At 41.5% G+C, this 27,983-nt stretch overlaps 1 protein-coding gene across 1 annotated transcript; it reads left to right on the top strand.

The window, feature by feature from the left end:
• Window positions 1-164: 164 nt before the first annotated feature.
• On the top strand, window positions 165-27,378 carry ILRUN (inflammation and lipid regulator with UBA-like and NBR1-like domains). The gene is made up of 6 exons (XM_053457867.1): window positions 165-435; window positions 701-873; window positions 4,898-5,052; window positions 11,516-11,713; window positions 25,681-25,970; window positions 26,551-27,378. The coding sequence occupies exons 2-6, from the start codon at window positions 716-718 to the stop codon at window positions 26,584-26,586; spliced, it is 837 nt and encodes a 278-aa protein (XP_053313842.1). The 5' UTR covers window positions 165-435; window positions 701-715; the 3' UTR covers window positions 26,587-27,378.
• Window positions 27,379-27,983: the final 605 nt, after the last annotated feature.

Consider the following 27,983-nt stretch of genomic DNA (forward strand, 5'->3'; position numbering starts at 1 on the left):
TGAGGGTGTGCCTTTATTGACATATTCAAGTATCATGTGGAACCCAAACTGAATGTATGGATGGAGTAGGATGTTTATGTGAAGTAAGCGCGAGTTATCCGCAAGACAACGTTTTGGTTTTTTTATGCGTCCGTTCCCGCCATACGAAAAGGTCACCATGGGTGGAGCTGTGCGTTGTGTGCATGTTCGCTCGCCGGTCTCGTGATGTCATGACGCAGTGCGGTGCTTAGGAAGCGGAGAGGCCCTCAGCGGCCTTCTGCGGAACCCGGGACTGGGGCCTGGGGATAGGGGGCCCTGGTTTTGCAAAATTGGTTTGTGAAAAAAGAACCCGTGCCGGAATCACCTCCTAGGCTTTGCAGAAGTTGTCAGCGTTTTGGTCAAAAGTCATTTTCAGGATATGGGAGGATACATTTAAAGGGATTGTACAGCTCAAAGGTCAGTGCATCATGGGGGGGGGCGGTGTAATACGGCTCCAGGTGGGCTGAAGATGATCCAGCTGAGATATTCTGGAGGACGATTCGGTCAGTGTTCAACCCTCGCGGTTCTCACGCAATGAGTTCTGGGTTTACGGGATTGGAGGGCGGGGAGATGTCAGGTTGAAAGCCCAGGTGTCTAAGTTGTTTCTATATATTTTTTTTCTTCTATTTTTTCGAATTCTGATCTATGTCAGTGAGGTTATAACGAGATTGTACTGTTACAGATAAGTGTTGCTGTTATGGAGGGGATGGACGTTGATCTCGATCCAGAGCTAATGCAAAAGTTTAGTTGTTTGGGAACTACAGATAAAGATGTCCTCATCTCCGAGTTCCAGCGTCTGCTTGGTTTTCAGCTCAATCCTGCAGGCTGTGCCTTCTTCTTGGACATGACCAACTGGTAAGTTGTAGTTTTGTGGTGTAGTAGAGCTCACTAATAACAAAATAGTGTCTAAAATGTTTGAGGTGTTTTCTGTAAATTTGGTGGAATTGTTTATATGTGAGATTCTTATTAGCTAGCGATTTAGTGTGTGTTAATCTCCTCTGTTGTAAATGGGCAGAGGATGGTGACAATTTACATCTTTGGTATTTGGAGTGGTTGAGGGCAACAAGGTCATGTGGTACCAATTTAATACACTCATTTTACTTATAAACTTTTGTTCATACCAAGGAATTATAAAATTTGTGTTAGAACAAGCCTACTTTTAGTTTCCCAAACTCCATGTCAGGTGTGTTACAGTTTACAGTTACTATCCAATTGCTTGTCACACAGATCAAAAACAATATGAGCCGCCATTTGTTGAGGTGAAGGGGTTAAACAGCGGTCTGGGGGTATGTAGTGGCAGTCAGGCCCGGGTGCTACTACACAGTTAAAGACATTACATTAGGCTCGCAGTCGGTTTAGCGCTTGTGCCCACTGGCAAGCAGGAGATGTGTTCAGCTAACTTCTGTGCATGTGGTGGCTCGAGGAGTAAACATCATGCATGTTGACAAGGGCGATGTTAGTAAACTTTTTCATTGCCTTTCTGTTTCTCACTCTGATCGTAAGACAGAGAGAGACTGAGCAGTTGCTACAGTGTCACACAAGCGTTCCAAAGTTTACATTTGCTTGTTGTACGATTTGCATAAGCACACCTGCCCTTTTCTTCTTTTTTTTTTTTAAAGCGATTTTATTGAGTTTTCAGAGGTAAGTATAAACATGATAAAGTACATCAACATCCAATAACATACTTGACCTTAAGCCTCCCTGTTTTTTTCAGGGGGTCTGGGTGCATATGTCAACTTGTTACATACAGGATGGAGATTATAACATTACAAATTTTTGCAGTACTAACGTTCAATTATATTTGCAGCCATATGTTTCTATATCTATGAATGTCGTACCTCGTGTTATACTCCTCTGTTATTTTAAATGTACTTTGTATGTTTAGATTCAAACGTTGCTGAGCCATGTTGAGTAACTCTGGTTGTCATTTTGCATACTACTTTTCTTTTTTTTTTTTATTATCTAGTTAATCTTATTAATTTGGGTGCAAGGGCAGTTGTATGAGAATTAGTTTCTCTAGGAAGAGGCAAATGCCATTCTGGCATTTGTTACTGATGCCACTGCATCAGAATTTGATGCACATGACTTCCGTCTTGCAAACTACCCAGATCAGTCTGACTCCCCTGGTTTCATGTTAGAGAAGAGTGGCTACCTCCTTGAGGAACCTAGCCTGAAATTATTGCTTTCACCACCAACAGTGGGAGCAGAGTGGATGTCAAGATTGACACCACTCCACATTAGAGATTGGAGGTAGGTTTTTTTCCAAAGCCATTTTTTTTCCCGGAAAAATTGAAACAAAATGGAGTGTGGAATATCTTCTTTTACAATGACAAATAATATGTTTGACAAGGTATTCAAACTATACTACATGAAGGCCTTTATGAAAGATGCACAAATAATGCCAGTTACTTAACTTTTCCATTTGTTATTAGTGCTAAGGTGCAAATCTGATTGGGTGACTGTGATTGCTCTCCTTGTCAAATCCATGTAGGAGCCTTACATGTTAGTACAATGATTTTAAATTTAATTCTTAAAGTAATGGGGAGCCAGTGGGATATTTCACAGAGTGGGAAGAGCGGTGTGCAAGGAAGATAAGCCTAGCAGCAGCATTTAGGACAGACTGCAGAAAAGAGAGAGAGATGAGACAGTAGACTGCCAACCAGAAGAGTGTTGCAGTATTTCGTGTGGTTAATGGTAATACAGAATTCAGGTGCTGGGGTGGAGATGGAAGGAGGGAAGATAATTAATTCAGTTTTCGAACAATTAAGTTTCAGGTAGCATTGTGACCTCCATGAAGAAATAGCAGACAAGCAGTTTGTAATACAGGCCATTAGCCTAAGCTTCTTTAGCAAGGCAGTGGTTGTCATGGAGGTGTGTTTGGGGTTGTTATCATGTTGGAATACTGCCCTGCAGCCTAGTCTCCGAAGGGAGGGGACCATTCTCTGCTTCAGTATGTCACAGTACATGTTGACGTTCATGGTTCCCTATATGAACTGTAGCTCCCCAGTGCCAGCAGCACTCATGCAGGCCCAGACCATGAAACCGCTGCATGGTCTTGCCCACCGTGCTACAGCTCAGTTTCAGGGTCTTGATCTTCTTTAAGCCTAGGCCATCTTTATGTAGAGCAACAAAGTGGGTGTACTCACTTTCGTTGCCAAGGTTTAGACATTAATGGCTGTATGCCAGTTATTTTGAGGGGACAGCACATTTACACTGTTATACAGGCTGTACACTCACTACTTTACATTGTGACAGAGTGTCATTTCTTCAGTGTTTTCACATGAAAAGATATAAAATATTTATAAAAATGTAAGGGGTGTGAGATACTGTATATGATTGCTATCAGCAATCACACTCCTATTATGCCCAGGCAACCAGAACCTGGGCATGATAGGAACGTGATTACAGCCTCCCTATGCCATGCTACTCCCCCCACACACACACACTTACACATTTGTGCTATCACACACACACGCACTCTCATTCATATACTCATATTCATTCCCTTAATCACGCATACTTGCTCATACAACTTCCCCCACCCCGTTACCTGTACTGCAGATTTCTCACTCGCAATAATCCTGTATTTATTTATAAAAGTATTGTGTCAGTGTGGGGAGGACGGAGTGGCATATCAGGGGGTATAAGGCATATGAGGGGAGGACGGCGTGGCATATCAGGGGGTATAAGGTATATAAGGCATATGAGGGGAGGACGGCGTGGCATATCAGGGGGTATAATCGAAAAAATAATCGGCCAACTAATCGATTATGAAAATTATTTTACACCTGAGAATTGTATTTTCAGCCTTTTTACCATGTAACTTCCCTTTCTTATTTAGTGTACCTCATAAATGATGCATTGTTTTTGTTCTTCGTGGCAAGCAGCACTTATTACGTTTGTTCAGCTCTTCACCTAAAGTCATATATATATATAATTAGTAGAAGTATTATTAAACGCTCATCTACAGATGCCAGACAAGCCAGAAGGCTTGTTTTTCCCTCAGAAATCTCATGGTGCTGCCACAACCACAAGGGATTCTGGGTAGGCACATGCAAATAAGGTTAACAATTATCACCTTTGCCTCTGTATCCACTTTATACATGGATCCCTTGAAAGTAATTGCCCGCTGTACAAAACTCATGAAGAGGTGCAATAGCCAGATCACCGCTCATGGATAGCTGTTTTGTCCTTCATGGGACTCGTCAGCATGAAGTTGTGATACTGGCTTAATAGCTGAGGCTTGGGGTAGCTAAGAAATACCATTACATAAAGCAGCAAAACTTGATCTGCCTCCCAGAGACAACAGGGTCAGTAAAAAGATTAACAATACAATAGGGGTCCCAACCTCCACTATTACTGGCCAATATCAGTTCCAAGGTTTGGCCGGGGTAAATGTCTGTAGTGGTGGAACTGGGGGCGGGACTGACTTATACAACACATTAATGCACCATGGGGTGGGGGGAACTGACATGAAACTAAAACAATGGTGGTCACTCCCTGGTTGCAGATCCTGGCTGTCTGCCAGAGATAATGGGATGATATACTGCTGGGGGTAGCCACAGAAGTCTTTACGAAAAGTCAGAGCCCATAGTCAATAGGGAGGAGGCTGGCTCTCAGGCCTCTCCAGGGCCCCAGTGATGGATGGTTCCGTCACACCCCGTTTGACTTTGCCCCCCAGATATGCCTTATACAGCCCTATATATACCTCTCTGTCTTAGACTCAGCATGGTAGGCAAGAGCCATTTACGCTCATAAGCTATATCATGACAAATGTTTATTTTAGTAAGAGAGTCGGCTTTAGTAGGCTCCCTAACTGTATATTTTTACTTTCAACTTTTGCCTTTATTTAACTTACACAATTTTTTTTCACTCACAGGAATCTACAGGCTGCCATTGGAGCATATTATGACTTTGAAAGTCCCAGTGTCACAATCCCTTGCATGTCCTTTGTGGAAGATGTTACAATCGGGGAAGGGGAATCTGTGCCACCAGACACCCAATTTACCAAGACATGGAGGATCCAAAACACTGGTAAAAACGGTATTTGTTTAATGTTAAACTTCTTGCTGTCGAAGTACGATTAACCCCTTGATGACAATTGCCGGTCCGGGCACGTCACCGAAAATCAAGTCGATAACGACAATTGACGTGCCAGGACCGAATGAGGCATTCAGCAACGCCATGATCGGCACAAACTTTGTATGGCGGCGGGCGCCCATTTTAAAAGCGTTCAATTCCAACTTCAATGGTGTCGCTGGAATGCCTCGATCAGGACACTTACCTTGGGATGGACTGTGACCGCTCCGGAGAGCGGTCACAGCCGCCGCTGCAGGTGATCTTCGCCATCAAGGAAGATGGCGGCCGCCCTGTAAAAAAAAACAATAAAGACTAAAAAGTTCGCTAGACGGTCTCCAGACCCTCTAGAGAACTCTGGCTCCACTTGCAGGTTGAATACAGGTACTGCATTCACCATGCAAGTCAATGGAGCTCAGCTTTCTAATCACAGTGTGATTAGTAAAAATAAATTAAAAATAAAATTAATAATTAGAAAAAAATAGTAAAAAAACAGTAAAATGTAAAAATAATTTCCCACTGATGTCACTATCAGGGGAACCTTCAAGTTGAAAAAAAAATGTAAAAAAAGGCAAAAAAAAAAAAAAAAAAAAAAAAATATATATATATATATATATATATATATATATAAAAAATATATTTTTGTGAGCAAGTCCTAAAATTAGCTTATTAGCTTAAAACAATTCTCGCATGGAATATTAAATGCCCATGGGGTGTCTACTTTTAAAAAATGTATGGTTTGATGGGGTAAATTGAATTGGCCGGGTTCAACAAGGTCCCAATTAACACGGGGGGGAAGGATGGCCACACATCTAATTTCCAATTAGAAAAATGCACACGTACCAAATGTGGCCTTTTAGTTCCCCCAAAAAATGACAAACCCATGCATGTGGGGTATCTCTGTGCTCAGGAGATGTTGCTGAACACATATTGGGGTGTCGTGTGACAGTGGCATATACCAGGAGCTGTAAATAAAGTAGGTGTGTGTGGGGAAAAATACACACACAAAAATACTACTGCAAACTTTGAAGCAATGCTGGTGGTAAAATGTGTGCATGCAAAGAGTTAAAATACCAGCATTTAAAATACCCTGTGGTGTGTAGTTTTCAAAAATATATGGTTTTGTTGGGCACACTGAAATGGCCCGGCTCAAAGATGTACCAAATAGGGCATGGGCAGTGGATCCCCAAATGCCAAAGTTCAACATTGAAAAATGTGCATGCCCCAAATGTGGCCCTTTTGCCCCCAAACAGCCAGGCAAAATCATTCATGTGGGGTATCACTGCACTCAGGAGATGTTGCTGAACACATATTGGGGTGTTTTGTGATAGTGACATATACGAGAACTTTTGAATTCATACCTGAAGTAAAATGTGTGTGACAAAACAAATGCAAAAAATGACTACCACAAAGTTTGACAAAGACTGGTGGTAGATATGGTGCATGGAAAGAGTTAAAATACTAGCATTTGAAATACCCTGGGGTGTCTAGTTTTCAAAAATATATGGGTTTATTGGGCACACTGAAATGGCCCGGCTCAAAGATGTACCAAATAGGGCATGGGCAGAGGATCCCCAAATGTCAAAGTTCAACATTGAAAAATGTGCATGCCCCAAATGTGGCCCTTTTGCCCCCAAACAGCCAGGTAAAATCATTCATGTGAGGTATCGCTGTACTCAGGAGATGTTGCTGAACACATATTGGGGTGTTTAATGATAGTGACGTATACAGAACCTGTTTATTCATACCTGAAGTAAAATGTGTGTGAAAAAACAAATGCAAAAAAATTACTACCATAAAGTTTGACAAAGGCTGATGGTAGAATAAGTGCTTGGAAAGGGTTAAAATACTAGCATTTGGAATACCCTGGGCTGTCTAGTTTTCAAAAATATATGACTTGATGGGGTAAATTGCATTGGCCGGCTTCAAAGATACCCGAAATGGCACATGGGGGAAGAATTACCAGATTTGGAAAAAATGGCTTTGAAATAGCAAAACACTACCTGTACTTATTGCCCCATAATGTGTAGAAAAAAGCAAAAAAACATAAAAACATTGGGTATTTCTAAACTCAGGACAAATAGTAGAATCTATTTCGCAGGTTTTTTTTATTACCCTTTATAGATGAGTAAAAGATTTTTCAACTAAAAGTTAGAAACAGTCATTTTTTTCTAAATGTTTCACCATATTTTATACTTTTTTTAATAGTACCGTATTTGCTCGATTATAAGACGAGGTTTTTTCCAGAGCAAATGCTCTGAAAAATACCCCTCGTCTTCTAATCGGGGTCGTCTTCTAATCAGACCTCAAATCGAGGTCTGATTAGGAGACTAAGATCCAGATCCCCCGCACCGCTGCAGGGGACCTGGATCCTCCTATCTCACCCCCCCCCCCATCATACACACACTTACCGGTGCTTCCTGCTGTGTTGCGGGGCAGCAGGTTGACGTCTACGCGATCCGCGTAGACAACGTCCGCTGCAGCTGGAAGGAGGTGTGGCTAGCAGCGGGGGTTGTCTGCATCCGTCGCGTAGACCTTCCCCGACTGTCAGTGATCAGAGCTCCCCGCACCGGTGCCGGGAACTCTGATCTCTGACAGCCGGGGAAAGTATACGCGACGGACGCATACAAACCCCCGCTGCCAACTCCACCTCCTTTCGGCTGCAGCGGAAGGCGACGTCAACCCGCTGCCCCGGCTGGAAGCACCGGTAAGAGAGGGGTGAGAGAGAGAGAGAGAGAGAGAGAGAGTGTGTGTGTGTGTGTGTGTGTGTTAGTTAAATGGGGGTATAGGGTGTGTGTGTGTGTTAAATGGGGGCATAGGGCATTTCTGGAGTGGCGTTAAGGGGGCATTTAATAGAGCACTCTGCCTCCTGAAATGCCTTATACCTCCCTATATTGCACTCTGCCCCATAATATGCCTTTTAACCCCCTAAATGACAGAGTGGCATATATAGGGGTAGAAGGCATTTCTGGAGGCAGAGTGCTCTATACAATGCCTTTTAACTCCCTCAATGCCACTCTGCCTCCTGAAATGCCTTATACCTCCCTATATGCCACTCTGCCCCATAATATGCATTTTAACCCCCTAAATGCCAGAATGGGATATAGGGGTATCAGACATTTCTGGAGGCAGAGTGGCACATAGGGGGTCAAAAGGCATACCATGGGGCACTGGCATATAGAGGGTTAAAAGGCATATCATGGGCCACAGTGCCATATTGGAGTGGCAAGCCTGGGTGCAGATGTGCGTAACTAGGGGACAGGTTGGAAAATACAAGAAATAAAAACAAAAAAAATATTTTTCTCAATCATAGCTTTTATTAAAAAAAAATAGTTTACATGAATTAACATTTACTGGTAAAACTTTTTTCCTTTGGGGTCGTCTTATATTCAGGCTTTTTCTTTTTTCCTAAGTTAATATTCAGATTTTGGGGGGTCGTCTTATAATCAGGGTCGTCTTATAATTGAGCAAATACGGTAAATAATATGATACAATCAAAACAATGTCATCTAAAGAAAGCCCTTCTTGTCCTGAAAAAAACAATATATAATGTGTGTGGGTTCAGTAAACAGGAAAGAAGAAAATTACAGCTAAACACGAGCAGCGCAGAAATGTTAAAACGGCCATTGTCACGAAGGGTACAAAAAGTAAAATCAGCCTTTGTCACGAAGGGGTTAAGATATGAACTATCATAATAAAACATTGCAGCCTCTGTAAAGTGGTTTTAAGAACACTTTAGATTATGCTGGATTTCACTGTCTTAAAGTAATATGAGCCAGTAAAACCACACAGGAGAACCAGCTGTTGAATGACAGCCTGATTGCGGCTTTCAGCTGCAGACGTAATTGCTGTGATCTTGAAGGCAGGTCAAGCAGACTCCTGCTGCTTGATCACTGTGAACTGTGATAAGCGCAAAGACCAACATTTCTCAGTCTAAATGTCTGTGTGTGTTTGTGTATATATATACATACACACACCGTATTGGCTCAATTATAGGCTGTACCCGAATATAGGCCGCACCCTAAAAGTTAGGTGCTTTTTTAAAGAAAAAATGTTCTAAGTAAAAAAACCACTTAGTGGAACAGATATGCTGCCGATGTGCCCCCCGAGATATGCAGCAACTCTATCCCCCCCGAGATATGTTGCCACTCTGCCCCCAAGATGTGCCCCCCCCCTAGACTTGTGCAGACTCCCCTGGGGCAGAGTTAAAACGCATCCTGTAGACGTTCACCGGCTGCGGCGATGCGAGCATAAACAACCTCCGCTACCGGCACATCTGCACAATGTGCTTAAACAATCTCCCTTGCCGGGACCACGTGGGAATTCCCGGTAAGGGATATTGTTAAAGCACATCGTGCAGATGTGCCAGCAGCGGAGGCTGTTCACGAGCATCGCCGGTGAACGTCTGCACGATGCACTTATACAACCACCCGTGCCGGCACCCCCCACCCCCACCCGTGGAAAGTGCCGGCAGGGGAGGCTGTCTGAGCGTATCGGAAAGACGGAGAGTAGGTTGCAGGTCCCTGGCGTCGGGCAATACTAATTGCGCCTATATTCGGGCAGATACGGTATATATATGTATATGGGCTGCAACAACTAATCGATAAAATCTATAATCGATAATGAAAATCGTTGCCAACACATTTAATTATCGATTAGTTGAAACTATTTTATCGAATATATAAATCTCACCTCAAATAGAGGTCGTATAATAACACTAAGATACAGATCGGCCGCAACGCTGCAACCTCCTCTCTGAGAGCCGGCGGGCATTGGGCCCAAAGTGTCAATATTTTGTGTGACAACCATTATTTTCCAGCACTGCCTTAATCCTCTTGGGCATGGAGTTCACCAGAGCTTCACAGGTTACCACTGGAGTCCTCTTCCACTCCTCCATGATGACATCATGGAGCTGGTGGACCTTGCGCTCCCCCACCTTCCATTTGAGGATGCCCCACAGATGCTCAATAGGGTTTAGGTCTAGAGACATGCTTGGGCAGTCCATCACCTTTACCCTCAGCTTCATTAGCAAGACAGTGATTGTCTTGCAGATGTGTTTGGAGTCGTTATCATGTTGGAATACTGCCCTGTGGCCCAGTCTCTGAAGGGAGGGGAACATGTTGGCATTCATGGTTCCCTCAATGAACTGTAGCTCCCCAGTGCCGGCAGCACTCATTCAGGCCCCGACCATGACACCTCCACCACCATGCTTGACTCTAGGTAACACACACTTGTCTTTGTACGCCTCACCTGGTTGCCGCCACACAGGCTTGACACCATCTGAACCAAAAAATTAAAGTTTTTATTTTGGTCTCATCGGACCACAGGACATGGTTCCAGTAATCCATGATGTCTTTAGTCTGCTTGTCTTCAGCAAACTGTTTGCGGGCTTTCTTGTACATCATCTTTAGAAGACGCTATCTTCTGGGACGACAGGCATGCAGACCAATTTGATGCAGTCTGTGGCGTATGGTCAGAGTACTGACAGGCTGACCCGCACCCCTTCAACCTCTGCAGCAATGCTGGCAGCACTCATGTGTATTTACCAAAGACGACCTCTGGATATGATGCTGAGCCACGTGCACTCAACTTCTTTGGTCGACCATGGTGAGGCCTGTTCGGAGTGGAACCTGTATGGTCTTGCCCACCGTTCTGTACTCTGGCATATAGGGGCTAAAAGGCATATCGTGGGACAGAGTGGCATATAAGGGGGTTTAAGGCATTTCTGGAGGCAGAGTGGCATATAGGGGGTTAAAGGGTATTTCTGGAGGCAGAGTGGCATACAGGGGGTTAAAAGGCATATCATGGGGCGCTCTGTCCCATCCCCCCGGACTTACCACTGCTTCTGACTCCCTGGTGTCTGGTGGGGGCAGCCGGTGTTCCGCCGGAACCACTATGAGCACCGGAAGGTCATGTGATGCCGGTGCTGCGTCATAGAAGCTATGGTGGAAGTACAAGCAGTAGCGGGGGTTGTCTCCGTTCATCGCGCGGACGTTCACCGGCTGGCAGAGAAGAGCATTCTCCACGCTGGGGGGAATTCTCTCTGGCAGTCGGGGAACGTCTGCGCAATGCGCGTAGACAACCTCCGCTGCTACCGACACTTTCGCCGGTGTAAGTGCCGGCAGCCGCTGAGGTTACCAAACAGGAGGATCCAGGTCCCCTGCAGCGCTGCAGAGGATCTGGATTTTAGTCTCGTAGTCAGACCTCATTTGAGGTCCGATTATAAGACGAGGAGAATTTTTCACAGCACTTGCTCTGGAAAAAAACTTCGTCTTATAATCAAGCAAACACGGTACCGGTTATTCACCTTAATATTATCTAAAAACATACGTTTTTTTGTGGAATGTTTTCAGTTTTCGCAATGCAATTTTCCTTCCCCATGGTTCCTACTTTTTTTTTTTTCTTTCTTTTCTACACCCAGGGTCAGAAGCATGGCCCCCTGGGGTATGCCTACGGTATGTTGGTGGTGACCAATTTGGCCATGTAAACATGGTTTTGGTGCGCTCGCTTGACGCCCAGGAAATGACAGATGTGAGTGTACCGATGTGCAGTCCAAGCCAGGCTGGAATGTACCAGGGCCAATGGAGAATGTGTACGGCTACCGGCCTGTATTTTGGAGGTGAGTGAAAGTATGTCGTTTTTCATAACATATAGTGGTAGTTAAAATTACTTAGTGCCCTCATTTATTATCCCTTGTACACATATTTCTCTTCTTGCATTTTTTTTATCCTCTATTCATTTTTTGCCTATTTGCTAATGTGTTCCTACTCGTAGCTTTTTATTTTTTCTTATTCATGAAATGTTTTGTCGTTACTTTGGGAGTGCAGGGAATACATGTGCATACATTTTTAATGTGTTGTGCTCCCTCCTCTGCAGGTTATAACCCCTCTACAGGTTATTACATACTCTTTCTTTGCCCTTTCTCAGCTTTCCTTCCTTTCTTTAATCTTAACCTGTATGTATGCTGTATTACATGCTCTTCATTTTTTATGAACACCTGCCTTTACTTGAAAAGCACCACTGATTTAATATGAATTAGAAATGATCCTCGCATATAACAGAATAAACTGTTCTGAAAAAACAGTTTAATTTTATATTTGAAATGCTCACAAAGGAAGTGTTTTTTCCATAAATAAATACTGTAGCGTTTATAATAAAACCAGCCCTCAAGAAATTTTATTTATTAATACAATATGTTTAGCTTTTTAGGTGATTGTCTGTGTAAGAAAAAGGTAAATAGTAGGGCTGCAACTAACGATTATTTTCATAATCGATTAGTTGGCCGATTATTTTTTCGATTAATCAATTAATCGGATAAAAAAATGAATGTACATTATTAAATTATTTTAAATAAATGAAAAAACAAATTATGTTAAATACAAACAGCAGAATAAAAAAAAACTTGTCTTTATTTCCCAACCAGCCCCCCCAGTTTATGCACATTTGAGCCCAGGCTTGCCATGCTGCCTCCCACATATGCCACTCCACGCTGCCTCCCACATATGCCACTCCACGCTGCCTCCCACATATGCCACTCCACGCTGCCTCCCACATATTCCACTCCACGCTGCCTCCCACATATGCCACTGTGCCTGATATACCTTATACCCCCTGATACACCACTCCATCCTCCCCAGACATGCCACACTGCCCTCCCCACATATGCCTTATATACCGTATATGCCTTATACCCCCAGATATGTCACTCCATCCTCCCCAGATATGCCTTATACCCCCTCAGATATCTCATAGTCCCCTCATAGAGTCACAGACCTGTTCACAGCACAATGACACCATACTTTTATAAATAAGTACTGGGTTAATCTTCACTGCCCCCAGGATTTAGATTCCCCTTAGTCTGCCCCCCTTTACCTCTAACTGCGCCTTAAGTTAACTTTATTAAATTAACCCTCAGTCCTCATCATTAAATTAACCCTAAACACCCCATTAACCATAACTACCCCTAAATTAACTCTAAATACCCCATCAAACGCAACTACCCTAAATTAACCCTAAACACCCCATCAAACACAACTACCCTAAACACCTCATTAACCACAACTGCCTCAAATTAACCCCAAACACCCCATTAACCACAGCTGCTCCTATATTAACCCTAAACACCCTATTAACCATAACTGCCCCTAAATTAACCCTAAACACCCCATTAACCATAGCTGCCCCTAAACATCCCATTAACCATAACTGCCCCTAAATTAACCCCCACCTCCCCTAACTTTCAGCAGCCCAAATATTAATTTTATACTTACAGTTAGATGAGTGTCACAGCCATGTGGTTTTGGCCTTCTGGGAGAAGGAAGGGGCGGGGTCAGTTGTCACAGTGATTACAGGGAGGGACTGGTAAGTAGGAGCTGCTGCTGTGAGTCAGACTAAACGGATTATATAATGAGGGGTATTTTTCAGAGCGTTTGCTCTGAAAAAACCCTCATTTTATAATCGATAATCGATTCAACTAATCGATAATGAAATTCGTTGGCAACGATTTTCATTATCGATTTTATCGATTAGTTGTTGCAGCCCTAGTAAATACAGTGTGGGATAAACTGGCAGTATGCAGCTAAAACCAGCTAAGTCCTGTTACTGGTTTTATATCCCAATAAGGTGCAGTTTTGTCCACATAATACAGTAACCTGCCTGTACAGGCTGAGGTTCTGTCCTGCTTTATTCCATATTCCCATCTTGAACGCGTTCCCCAGTTTTATCTTCCTTGCTACCATGTTTGTTTAGAACAATCTTGCAAAGTTTTTATTTTTATATAATGTATGTAATTTTATGTTCACTCAGTGGTGAATACTACATTCCTCACTAAATAACCCTGTTGGGGTTTCTGTGCCGACTCCTGTTTGATTAGATTTTTGTTTTTATTATTTTCTTAGTTATCCATTCTAAGCAAGACTTGCCTGATGCCTCAAGTTTCTGCCAATTTTAAAGAAATGGAGAAGTGAATATCTGAGTTTTAGAATCTTTGTTAGAATAATATACTAGGGATAATATTTGACATCGCATGTGCTGTGCAGGAACCTCACGATGTTTCCATGATAAAAACAAGTTTGAAATGCTCACAAATAATGAACAGCTTGTGCATGGTATTTCTGTACTTCACTGATAAGGTAAAAGGGGAAAATGAAACAAGCAAACTGTAAAAAGGAGCAACATAAAGACCAAGAACAAAAAAAAAAGTAGCATGTTAATAGCCTAGTGGTTGTAATTAACAGATAACAAATCTTTCTTTCTTCAAACTTGTTGTTCTAGATCTGACATAAAAATAGAATTAGGATTGCCTATGTATATTCAACACATATATATATTGTGACAAGGGCTTAATTGAAAAAAACTCAGGGAATAAAATATACAGATATTGAAAAAAAAAAACAGAGTAGCTTGATATATTTCTGTGAGTGATTATTTGATTGGGCCAGGTAGCCCTTTGGAGCACCTTAATGAGGCAGGCACTGCAGCACCCAGGCAGGGCTAGTCTTAAAACCAGGTGGCTCTGAGCGTAGAACGTAACTTCCAGGAAAGAGGGGTGTCCGTCACCATGCCAGCCCTCTGCTGGAGGAGCAGGGTTGGTTGAAAAGATAATCAATCTCAATCTAACTGGCCCAAAACCAAGATACCACAAGGTGTGTTCCTACAGACATCTGCTTCAGCGATTTTTAGTATTTCAAATGAAAAAAGAAATATGATGGTGTTCTATGTTGAACCCAGCAATTGTGAAAATGTCTGTCGTGAACCATATATGCACCTATTCCCGGTTAAAATGATTTTAGCATTGTACTAACACATACACTCATTGTAGCACTGTACACTGATACATGCTGTAACACCATACACTGACTAACCCCCCCCCACACACACACTCATCCATTGTAACCTTCCCACACACACTTATTGTAACCCTGTATACCGACAGGTTAAAATAAATGTGTGTGCGGGTCTGAGTATTTCAGAAACTGCTGGGATTTTCACACACAAGCATCTTTAGGGTTTACAAAGAATGGTCTGAAAAGAAGAAAATATCCAGTGAGCGGCAGTTGTGTGGATGAAAATGCCTTGTTGAGGTCAGAGGAGATTTGCATCACTGGTCTGTTGTTTAAACCGCTGATCTCAGCGATCGGAAGGTCTTTAAAAACTTTTTTTTTGTTTATGAGGCTTCCGGAAAAACCGCAATACCACGAAAACGCCAGGATCAAAGGCTAATAACGCTACCACGTACATGTACGGGCATTGTCACTAACACATTGCATCGTCACCCCGAACTATGATTGAGGAGAAAAAAAAATTGTTTTTATTTGCCACTCTGCCCCCAGTTATGCACATCTTCCTCCCTGATATGCCTTTAGCCCCCCATATGCCACTCTGCCCCCAGAAAACCGGAAGGTCATGTGATGCCGGCGCTCCGTCATAGAAGCCCCAGAGGAAGTGCGGGCAGTAGCAGAGGATGTCTGCGCGCATCGCGCAGACGTCCACCAGCTGCCAGATAGGAGGATCCAGGTCCCCTGCAGCGCTGCGGGGGATCTGAATCTTAGTCTTGTAGTTATACCTCTATTTGAGGTCTGATTATAAGATGACCTCGAATATAAGACCAGGGATATTTTGTGCAAAGGAGGACCTGATGAAGAACTTTGTGTGGTTTGTTGTGTCTATTGTATGTAAATTACCTCTTTGTACTGTTTAACCCCTTAAGGACCGGGCTCATTTTTTCTTTTTGTACCCTGTGGGACCGAGGCTGTTTTTAATACTTTTGTGGTGCTTGTGTTCAGCTGTAATTTTCTCCTCGCCCATTTCGTGTACCCACATAAGTTATATATTGTTTTTTCAGGACAGGATGGGCTTTCTTCAGATACCATTATTTTGATCGTATCATCTTATTTACTATAAAAAAAAAAAAAAAAACTGTTAAAAATTGAAAAAAAACACATTTTATGACTTTTATTTGAAAAATCTTTTACTCGCCTAAAAAAGCAAGTAAAAAAACTAGCTAAATAGATTCTACTACTTGTCCTGAGTTTAGAAATACCCAATGTTTTTATGTTTTTTTGCTGTTTTTTGTAAGTTATAGGACAATAAGTACAAGCAGCGTTTTATGATTTCCAAACCTTTTTTAACAAATCTGGTCAGTCTGCCTCCATCTCCTCTTTGGAACATCTTTGAAGCTGGTTAACTCAATTTAACCCCGTCAAACCATATATTTTTGAAAACTAGACACCCCAGGGTATTTCAAATGCTGTTATTTTAACCCTTTCCATGCACCAATTATACAACTACACTTTGTCAAACTTTGTAATAGTAATTTTTTTTATTTTTTTCCACACAAATTGTACTTTAGTTATAGATATACAGGTCCTGGTATATGTCACTGTCAAACAACCCCCCAATATGTGTTCAGGAACATCTCCTGAGTACAGCGATACCCCACATGCATGGGTTTGTCAGATTGTTTGGCTGGTAAAAGGCTACTTTTGAGGCAACACAGACTTTTAGCATCTGGTCATTCTGCCTCCATCTCCTCTTTGGAATATCTTTGAATCCGGTTAACTCAATTTAACCCCGTCAAACAATATATTTTTGAAAACTAGACACCCTAGGGTATTTCAAATGCTGTTATTTTAACCCTTTCCATGCACCCATTATACAACCACACTTTGTCAAACTTTGTAATGGTAATTTTTTTTTCCCACACAAATTGTACTTTAGTTATAGATATACAGGTTCTGGTATATGTCACTGTCAAACAACACCCCAATGTGTGTTCAGGAACATCTCCTGAGTGCAGTGATACCCCACATGCATGGCTTTGTCATGTTGTTTGAGATTTAAAATGCCACATTTGGGAAGTGTGCTTTTTTTCTCCATTTTGGTCAGTCTGTACCTATGCCCTATCTTTGAGCTCGGCCACTCCAATTTACCCCATCAGCCATTTTTTTTTATATTAGACACCCCTTGGCTCTTTGAAGTGCTTTTATTTTAACTCTTTGTTGAGATTTTTGAGAAATTTTAGCACTTGCTCAAAATAATAAACTTTATTTTTGTATTTTATTTTTTTTAATACTTTTTTTAATATTTTTTTTACACATTTTGCTGGTACTGGATGGTTCCTCTAGTGACATCACTGCATAATTATTTTTAAATGTTAGCACATTTTTTTTTTTTTTTTGAATATTTTACTGATCGCATTGTCATTAGAAAGCTGGGCTCCATTGACTTGCATGGTTGGATGCAGTACCTGTATTCAACCTGCAAGTGGAGCCAGAGTTCTCTAGAGGGTCTGGAGACCATCTAGCGAACTTTTAAAACTTGATTGTTTTTTTTTTTTACAGGGCGGCCGCCATCTTGCTGATGGTGAAGATCACCGGCAGCGGCGGCTGTGACCGCTCTCCTGAGCGGTCACAGTCCATCCAGAGGTAAGTGTTTGGTGTCGCTGGATGCCTCCTGATCGAGGCATTCCAGCGACACCATTTAAGTTTAGGTGGTGATCGTTGATCGCCTCCTAAACACTTTTAAAACGTGCGTATGGCGGCTGTTGACGCCCCGGGGAGGGGCCAGACATGGTCCCCGGTGCCGATCTCGGCGTTACTGAATGCCTTGACATCGAGGCATTACAGCAACGCCGTTTAAGCGAAGAAAGTGATCGTTGATCACTTTCTAAGCTTATTAAATTTTTTGACGGTTCAGGACCGTCAAAGGTCGTTAAGTGACAGTTTTTCTGTGACGGTCCTGAACCGGCAAAGGTCGTTAAGGGGTTAAATAACCCTGTGTTTCCAAATAAACTGAGTCCCGTTTTCACCTCAACATGAGTGGTGTCTGATGCTTGGGGTGGGCTACTATGATCCTTTTATTGTCCTTTTCAGGACAATAGCCACACTGTGTAGCTAAGCTTCGGCTTCCTCCCTTCTCTCTACAACTCTGGTTCTGTCTGGCGCAGAAGGGGTTAATCACTTGTGTCCCGGCAGGAGAAAGCAACGTTTGGCGGGAGGACTCAGTCAGGGTACAGGCCGTTCCCGTCACACTCTGCACCCTGTAATAGTGATGTTTATTTCACTACTTGTGGCAAGGTTTCAATCCTACTCTGAAAATTTTAACCAAACACATTATTTTAAATACACATTTTTTATTTTTATTTTATTAATTTTAATAGATACATACATTAGTACATACATAAATATATGCATAACATACATACATACATACATACATATAAAAATACATACAGGGTACATAAACAAGCATTCAAAGAAATGGTGTATTGTTATGTTAATTCTCTTTCTCCATATCCCTCCATGTCTTAATTCTTATTGAGATTTTGTTTTAAGAGAAATGAAATATGTCCAATCATAATATAGTTAAAATTCACCCATTCTAATCGCATACAATCATCCATCTCTATAATAATAATAGCTTAGGTATCTCCTAAAATTTTCTGGGTATTTTTATCTATTTATTACTTTACTGTCGCAATCTCTGAATGTGCAAGGGGAAATCCGTGATTTCCAGATATCCATTTATTTCTTGCATTTAGCTATACCTGCATAGTATCCCTCTTCCATTTTACATTGGAATTGAGTTTGAGCATATATCTCATTCCAAGATATTCTGCTTGTTTTATTATTTTACGAGTATTACCAGTTAAATGTCTACCTGCAATAAATCCAGCTTGATCTAAGTGGATTATTTCTGGGAGGTATATCTTAAGTTTTTCTGCCAGTATCTTTTAGTATATTTTAATATCTATATTTATCTGTGATATTGGTCTATAGTTCGATACACTATTTTATTAGGCTTTAATATCGGGCATATGGAGGCCTGTGGCATCTCGGGTGGGAAACTAGAGCCATCCACAATTTCGCCAAAAGATTTAAATAATAATGGAATGACAATTTATTTAAATGATAGATAAAATGCTGCCGTATATACATCTGGTCCTGGAGCTTTTTTTCTCTCTAAATTTCCAATAACTTTTTTAAATACACAAATTTAACCCCTTCAATCCCAGGTCTCGGAGCAATTTTTTCATTTTTGCGCTATGTCGGTTCAGCGATTATTCTTTTTCCTGCGAATAGTGTACACGTAAACTATATATTATTTTTTTCAAGGAGAGATAGAGCTTTCTTTTGATACCATAGTTAGATGATTAGCTGAAAATTTTGAATGAGAAATTTAGTAAAAACTAGCGAAAATTAGAAAAAAAAGTGATGGAAAATCCCCCTCCAAGTTTATCAGTTAAGGTGTCCTGATTTCTGAAATACCTAATTTAAATAGATTTTCCTTACTTTCCCAGCACTTATAGGGAACGTACTATAAGGTATACATTATTCTTAGCATTTTTATGTTTTTGGCTTAAGGTGTTTGGGGGTTGTGAATGGGGCAGGAGGGGTATACTGGGTAGATGTTGTGTTAGGGCAATGGAATGTAAAGGTTTATATATATATATATATATATATATATATTTTTTTTTTTTTTTTTTAATGGTTAGAGTTCCTCTTAGGGACCTCTTGAACATGTTATTAATGCCAGCGATATCACAATGACATCACTTAGCTCACTTTATTATTTTGATTATTATTGTATTATTTTGGTGACTTATTTGTTTGTTTTTTTTAAATCACTAACCTTTTTTCTCTTCGTTTTCTGTTTCAGCCTTGGAGGAGGGTGAGAAACATGGTTTCTCACTCCCCTCCCTGTGATCCGCCTGCACACTGTGATCTCTATGCAAGTCCCTACAGACTTGCATAGAGATCATAGCATCTGTGCCTCGTCAGAGGACAGGATATCCCCCGCAGGGTCTCTACAGATCCTGCAGAGGATATCCTGTCCTCCGATGACCTTCCGGGTGACCTCAGCAGTGACGCGACCTGGAAGGGAATGCCAGATCACGTGTTCCGCATTTAAAAATGTAACAGTTTTCCGACTTTCGTGCCGGAAGCTGTTACATCAGATCGGACAGCAGAAAGCCGGCGATGCCGTCTTCTGCTGTCGGTGAAGAGTCTAGGCTGTCAAACGACAGCCTGATCTCCCTTGCAGCAGCAGGGATGTGTCCCTGCTGCTGCAAGAAGGGCAGGACGTACTGGTACGTCCATAGGGGACTGAAAGGGTTAAACCAAACAATTAATAAATTAACTATAATATTTAGAAGCAAACACAAATGTTAATCATATAACTCTCAATCTCTATATGTTATTTTCAACATTATGTATACCACCACCATCAGAGAAGAAATTTATTTATATAAACCATACAACACTGGCACTCAAGACAGACATGCTATTTGCAAAAATGCTCCCGCACTGCTCAGCGTGTCTGGAGGAAATCTCGCTCTGAAGCGGACTACAACCACTACAAGTTCATCCTCCACGCTTACACATCTGCCCTTCAGCTAGCTAAACAAATATACTTTTCTCCCCTCATTTCATCTTTCTTCCGACCCCAAAATACTTTTCTCCACCTTTCACTCGCTCCTCGCCCCACCCACTAAAAACAAACCAATCCCGTTCCCTGGATCAAAAATACCCTTATAACCCCACCTTAAAACATAACTTTTATTAATATGTTTGTTAAAAGGTATAACCAAAAAAAAGGATTTTTAAAAAACACCAGTGTCACCAGTCCTACCATGAAAGGTATACGTCACTGTAACATAAGGGCATATGCCCACAGTTGTATAACACTAATAATATCGGATCATATATACTGTTGATGGCTGCAGTCCTAACAACAGAAATAATTGAATTATGACCAGTGACACAGGCTTATTAAAAACTCAGACGAATAGCCCCCCTGACATGTTTGGCTCCTCAGAGCTTCATCAGAGGTCTGGGCTAATGGCTTCCAAATGGAGACTGTTTGGCCTTATATCTCCTTTGTTAATGACATCACAGATTCACCCCACCCACACCACCTGCCTTTAGTGCCCAAGATATTGCAGACTATTTCCAAAATAAAACACAATCCATCCGCAACAAAATTCCTGTGCATGGTCTCTACGTTCCTCATCCCTCCCCAATCAACCCTTCGGCCTCTCTCAACTCCTTCCCCCCAACCACAGTGAACAAAGTTCATGCTCTACTGTCTTCCTCACACCTCACTACATGCCATCTCGACCCCATCCCTTCATACCTAATTCCATCACTCTCTAGCCTCTACTGGCATATTCCCATCCCCATTCAAACATGCACAGGTCACTCCCATCCTCAAGAAACCCTGCCTTGATCCAAATTTCCCTGCTAACTACCGCCCCCATATCACTACTTCCAATAACATCTAAACTCTTAGAAAAACCCATCTATGACCGTCTAACCCACTTTCTGTCCTCAAACTCCCTGCTAGACCCCCTGCAATCTGGTTTCTGCCCACAGCACTCGACTAAAACTGCTCTCACCAGTCAAACAACCTTCTATCTGCTAGAAACAATGACCACTACTCTATCACTGTCGACGGTACCACTATCTCTCCATCACCACAAGTCCGCTGCCCTGGACTCAAACCTATCTTTTATCCCTCACATCAAATCGCTCTCTAAATCCTGCCATAACCAACTACGCAACATTTCCAAAATTCCTCCATTCCTGACTGCCAGCACCGCAAAACAATGAATCCACTCCCTCGTAATCTCCTGTCTAACCTATTGCAGCAACCTACTTACTGGCCTCCCTCTCTCCCAACTATCCCCCCTCCAATCTGTCCTCAATGCATCTGCCAGACTAATCTATCTCACCTGATGCTCTGCATCTGCCGCACCTGTCTGCGAGTCCCTCCACTGGCTCCCCATCCATAGCAGAATTAAATTCAAAATACTAACTCTATGCTACAAAGCTCTCACTAACACCAGTCCCCTCTACCTATCCTCCCTCATCAGCAAATGCACTCCAGCCCGCCCTCTAAGATCCAACAAAGACCTGCTCCTTGCATCTTCACTTATCGGCTCCTCCCACGCCCGCAGTCCTCACCTCCTATTTCTCACCCTTATCCACCTAGATCGTAAGTTCCTGTGGGAACAGGGCTCTTCATTCCTCTTGTAACTGTATGTCAATTGCTGTATCGTACTTGTCGTTATCTGTAAAATTTTCGTCTTGTACAGTGCTGAGGAATCTGTCGGCGCTTTATAAATAAAGTATAATAAATCTGGAGAGGCTCAATAAACAGGCCCCTTCCTCCGCTCTCCCCTCCGAAATTCAATCCGTTAAACTCAAATTGGCCACAATCCAGGCACGTTTGACAACTCGGATTTGCCAACGTTTTTACTCAAAGGTAGGGCTGCAACTAACGATTATTTTCATAATCGATTAGTTGGCCGATTTATTTTTTCGATTAATCTGATAAAAAAATGTAAATTTTTAATTTATTTAAAATAATTTAATAAAGTAACGTAGAATGTAAAAAACAAACCGCAGAATAAAAAAAAAACTTTGATAAAAATGCATTTCTTGTTTTTATTTCAAACCCCCCAGTTATGCACATTTGAGCCCAGGCTTGCCACACTGCCTCCCACATATGCCACATACCCCCAGACATGCCACACTGCCCTCGCCATATATACCCTATATGCCATATATATACCCCCTGATATGTCACTCCGTCCTCCCAAGGTATGCCGTATACCCCCCGATATGCCATAGTGCACTCATAGGTTTGCAGACTCGTTCACAATACTTTTATAAATAAATACAGGGTTAATCTTCACTGCCCCAGGATTTAGATTCCCCTCAGTTTGCCCCACTTTACCTCAAACTGCACCTTAAGTTAACTTTATTAAATTAATTAAATTAACCCTCAGTCCTCATCATTAAATTAACCCTGAAGAGAAGGCCCCATTAACCACAACTGCCCCTAAATTAACCCTAAACACTCCATCAACCACAACTGCCCCTAAATTAACCCTATACACCCCATTAACTATAACCGTCCCTAAATTAACCCTAAACACCCCATCAACCACAACTGCCCCTTAGTTAACCCTGAAGACCCCATCAACCACAACTGCCCCTAAATTAACCCTATACACCCCATTAACTATAACCGTCCCTAAATTAACCCTAAACACCCCATCAACCACAACTGCCCCTTAGTTAACCCTGAAGACCCCATCAACCACAACTGCCCCTAAATTAACCCTGTAGACCCCATCAACCACAATTAACCCTAAACACCGCACTAACTATAACTGCCCCTAAATTAACCCTAAACACCCCACTAACTATAACTGCCCCTAATTTAACCCTAAACACCCCACTAACTATAACTGCCCCTAACTTTCAGCAGCCCAAATATACATTTTATACTCACCAGTTAGATGAGTTCTTGAGCCATGTAGACAGCAGTCACTGCCGATTGGCCCCGCCTCCTTCTCACTGTCCCTCCTTGGAGCCAATCGGCAGTGACTGCAGGGAGGGACTGGAAGAAGGAAGTGGGGGGGCAATCGTTAGTGACTGCAGGGAGGAACTGGAAGCAGGGTCTGCAGCTGTGAGTCAGACACTAAACGGATTATAAAACGAGGGGTATTTTTCAGAGCATTTTATAATTGATAAAAATCGATTCAACTAATCGATAATGAAATTCATTGGCAACGATTTTCATTATCGATTTTGTCGATTAGTTGTTGCAGCCCTACTCAAAGGGCAACAAAGCTGACATCACGCTAGCAAACAAGCTTCGATACCTGACAGCCTTGTCGCGAACTTAGACGAACTTCGCACCACTATATCCCAATTGAAAAAAACACTCTGCCCCTGGCCCGGATGGTTTATCTAGCTACTGCTACAAAATCTTTTTCTCGGTCTTGGGTCCGCACTTGTTGGCACTCTTTCAATCCTTTATGTCTAAGGGACTCATCCCTCAGGAGAACCTCCACGCACGTAATGTGCCCATTTCCTACCCATCTCACTCCTTAACACAGACGTTAAACTGTATGCCAAGGTAATTGCCAATAGACTTTCCTTGTTGCTCCCTTCCCTTTTACACTTAGATCAAGTGGGCTTTGAACAGACAATCCTTCGATAACGCTCTCCTTGGACGCTTCCTGCAAACGCTCTCCTGGCCTCTTTATTTCCTTTGATGCAGAATAAGCCTTTGACAGGCTACATTGGCAATTTCTCTCGTCGGTACTCGAAAAATGTGCTTTTCCCCCTTCTCTTATTCGCTCTATCATGGCACTTTACTCCGCTCCCTCGGCCTCAGTTTTTCTGGCTTTCTCTCCTCCCCTTTTCCCATTTCTAAATAAAGTGTAATAATAGAAATGGCACCAACCTCCCTATTCATTCCATTGGGTCTCTGGAATGAATAGGGACTTTGCCATGAGTAGGGGGTTAATATGCTGTGTGTGTGAGAGAGAGAGAGAGAGAGAGAGAGAGAGAGAGAGAGAGAGAGAGAGAGAGAGAGAGAGAGAGAGAGAGAGAGAGAGAGAGAGAGAGAGAGAGAGAGAGAGAGAGAGAGAGAGAGAGAGAGAGAGAGAGAGAGAGAGAGAGGACATAATGTAAAAGAAATGTCAAAGCCATGGCACTCAAAGGGGTGTCTAATGGGATATTGAAGTCTCCAAGTATGACCGAAGTTAAATTAGAGGAGAGGAAGTTATAGTAGCAGGGCCAGTGGTGTATGGAGGTGGTGTTAAATACAGTCTTTATTTCAGTGGTGAGTTTTTACCTGAACAAAGTGTCAGGGATTTATAAGTCCTAGGCTATGTGTGTAAATAAGTATGTATGCATTTATAAATGTATATGGAAATACCAAGAGCACACAGGCGCCCCATGCATATCAACACAGTTATAATGAATATCCAGGTTTAACCCCTTAAGGACAATGGGTGGTCCCTAAACCCGCTGAAAACAATGCTTTTTTTTTTTTTTTTAACAAAAAGTATATATAGGGGAACCTCTCCCAAAGTGTGTCTGTGGGCTTTTGGCTGACAAGGCCACAAAAGTAAAGCATTAACTAAGAAATGTAGTTGTGAGACCAAAATAAATTATTTAGACATAACACATGGGGTCATCTATGATATGGTACTTGTGAATGAAATGCATCTAAATACTGTCACTGAGTGTATGAAGTTTTAATTTATTTTAAAATAGTAATTTTAAAAGATCTCCTGTTTCCCACCCACTTGATTTTCCTACAATTTTTTTTTTATGCGCAATTAGATTGGCATCTGCCACGACTTGATGGTTATTAATCTGAGTCTATGGATACATTTGTTTTTAGAAGAAACAAATGAAAAAACTATTGTTAATTGCTTATTATTGAAGACCAACTTTATTACTATGTTCTAAATCTTGCCTTTTTTGATTTTGTTGCTAACAAAGCATGGGCGATCTAAACTGTTGGTGATCTCACTTTTTTTGGGGGGGTGCTAACCTTGTCTTGGATAATTGCGGTATGTCTCCGTTTATATTGGCATAGCAGGGCTTGATGTTTAAATTTTTGTCACCCTCCCTTTTTTTAGTATGCATCCTATATTTTATATAGTCATTTTCTGCTGTTCATTTAGTACCCCTACCCTCTTCCTTTTGCCTATTATGTATATTAAATGCATTTATGTACATTTAATCTTCTTGACACACATATTTTTCCCACCTTCAGATGTCATATGGGTTATACTTAGTGTTGAAGCTGGTGGCCTGCTGGGTGTTACTCAGCAGCTCTCATCCTTCGAAACAGAATTTAACACTCAGCCACACCGCAACCTTGGGGGCAACTACAACCCATTTGCTTCACCCCAAAAGAGTCGGTCTCCTGAACAGGAGCACATGGGAAATTGGGCCCCAGAGACAGAGATCCCTGAAAATGAGCAGAATGGACTATCACAGACCCCAGTAAATATATGTTCAACGGATCTCCCGGCCAGCCACTCTGTAGCAACATATAGAGAGGTGAGAGTGGGTTGGGGGGGGCTAAAAGGCCACATTTGAGGGGTGTGTATATTTCAATTTAACATCTGGTTTTCATTCCCCTTTTCCTAAAGAAAAACAATTTTACCCCATGAAACCATGTTTTTTAAAAATAGACATCCAAGGTATTTCTATTTCTACTCATTTTATTTTAATTTTTTTTGTAACAAGCATTCCGATGAGCACCGATCAGCTTGCAGATAATAAAGCCATCTCCAGCTGAAAGCAAGGAGATCAGGCTGCCGATTAACGGCTGAATCTCTTGACTGATGCAAAACAAAAAAGCACGTGGCAATTTTGCAGGGACATAATATTATGTCCTCTGTCCATAACGGTTTGTAAGAGTGCATGGCAAAATCAATGGCAAATTAGCTAATTGACTATGATGTTTTCAGTGAAGTGGGTAAAGTACTGTGTGTAAGCTACTATGAGTTGAACACATGTTAATATTGGTATAATATTTGGTATATGTAGGACATTTTTTGATAAACCATTTTATTCAATTTGGGTTATAAAGCAAACAGGATTTTTAAGAACCATATGTTCTTTTCTTTCATTGCAGAGTGTTCATGGGCCTTATTCGTTTGGAGAATCCTAAAAGAAAACATGTTTCTTTCTCAATGCACCTGCGTCTTCTTGCCTCCCCTGGATATCCGGCACCAAGAGAAACCTGTTGAAGATAATGTATAGGGGAGGTGTATTAACCAAATTAATTTTATACAGGGTGCTGCCTTTGTTTCCTCCTGCTGAATGATTTACCCTCTAACCCTTACAGATTACAGCTCTTTAAGGAGTGGGAATGGAAAAGTAATCTGGGGAGGGAAATGTGATAGCTCCAGAGATTTAAAGTGCGAGGATTGCTGTGTTTTTTAATTTAATTATAATCCTTGCAAAATGACTACCCTACAAAAACTCATGTTTTCTGTCCCTCCAAAAGCAGCTTCAGATGCCTTTATCTTTTAGTTTTATAAGTATTTTCTGCTTTGGATTTCGGTCAGAAACCAGATTGACTGCATTCAACCCACTTGGAGGCAGCGCTATGAGAATAAACTACTATCTGTATAACAGTATAGGTATACTTAATTTTGTTGGCCCCTTTGCATCCGTATACATTATATTGCTAAAATGAGAAAAATTGTATTCACAGGAGCAGGCATCTTTTCTAGTGCACTCAAGTCAAAATAGTTACTGCTTGTAGGTTTTATAGATTGTACAGGTTATTTTACCAGATTATAGAATATGGCCACATGAGTCTAACTATGGGTACCTAAAACAGTGGCGCCAGGAATGGTATCTATATTTAGAAATAATCAGTTTATTTGTTTGAGCAGTCGCCCATTGTACTATTTTTACAAATTCTGTACTAAAAACAACTGATGAACAAGAAAAAGATCCAATTTCTAAAATTATGCCATGTCAAAAGTTCAATTTAAAAGGTATATTTTTGTGATATTTTTTATTTTCTGGGCACAGGTCGAGGATAAGCATAGTTGCTAAATCCAGTGTTTTATTCAAGGAGTTACTCAAAATAATCAGCATCCAAGGGTTGGGATAGTTTGGGGAAATTTGTTTTTAAGAACAATTAGTCTAGAGAATTGGAAACTATTTCATAGGTGTTTTTTTTGTGCTTGGGTTTAACAGAAACAGTAAGGTTTGCAGGCAGAATTTTAATTACAGATTGACTATTAAAGAATTGCATTAGTAACATGTATTTTGCTAATTACCAAGCAAGTTACAGGTTTGGGTATTACTTTTATGTGGCTATTACTAAAGGCCATATGACTTTCAGGCAGAAGGCCACAGACAACCCAGTAGTTTTAGCTTTTTCTTGCATACACTTCAAGGCCAAGCTCGTTAAATCTTAAGTGTTTTATTGGTCCTTGCTGGTAAGACTTGTGGACTTCCTTGGTATCTGAGACCATACAAAGTTTAAACCAAAATGAGCAGTACCCTCTAACTTTCAAAATCGGAGAAAATGCAGTTTGGGGAATCTTT

Source organism: Spea bombifrons, chromosome 2, assembly GCF_027358695.1.
Source record: "Spea bombifrons isolate aSpeBom1 chromosome 2, aSpeBom1.2.pri, whole genome shotgun sequence".
NCBI lineage: Eukaryota > Metazoa > Chordata > Amphibia > Anura > Pelobatidae > Spea > Spea bombifrons.

Coding starts and splice junctions, on each gene's coding strand:
- ILRUN (XM_053457867.1), top strand. CDS start 716: ATGGAGGGGATGGACGTTGATCTCGATCCAGAGCTAATGCAAAAGTTT. Junction 874..4,897: donor TTCTTGGACATGACCAACTG/GTAAGTTGTAGT, acceptor TTTCACTCACAG/GAATCTACAGGCTGCCATTG. Junction 11,714..25,680: donor TACCGGCCTGTATTTTGGAG/GTGAGTGAAAGT, acceptor TCCCACCTTCAG/ATGTCATATGGGTTATACTT.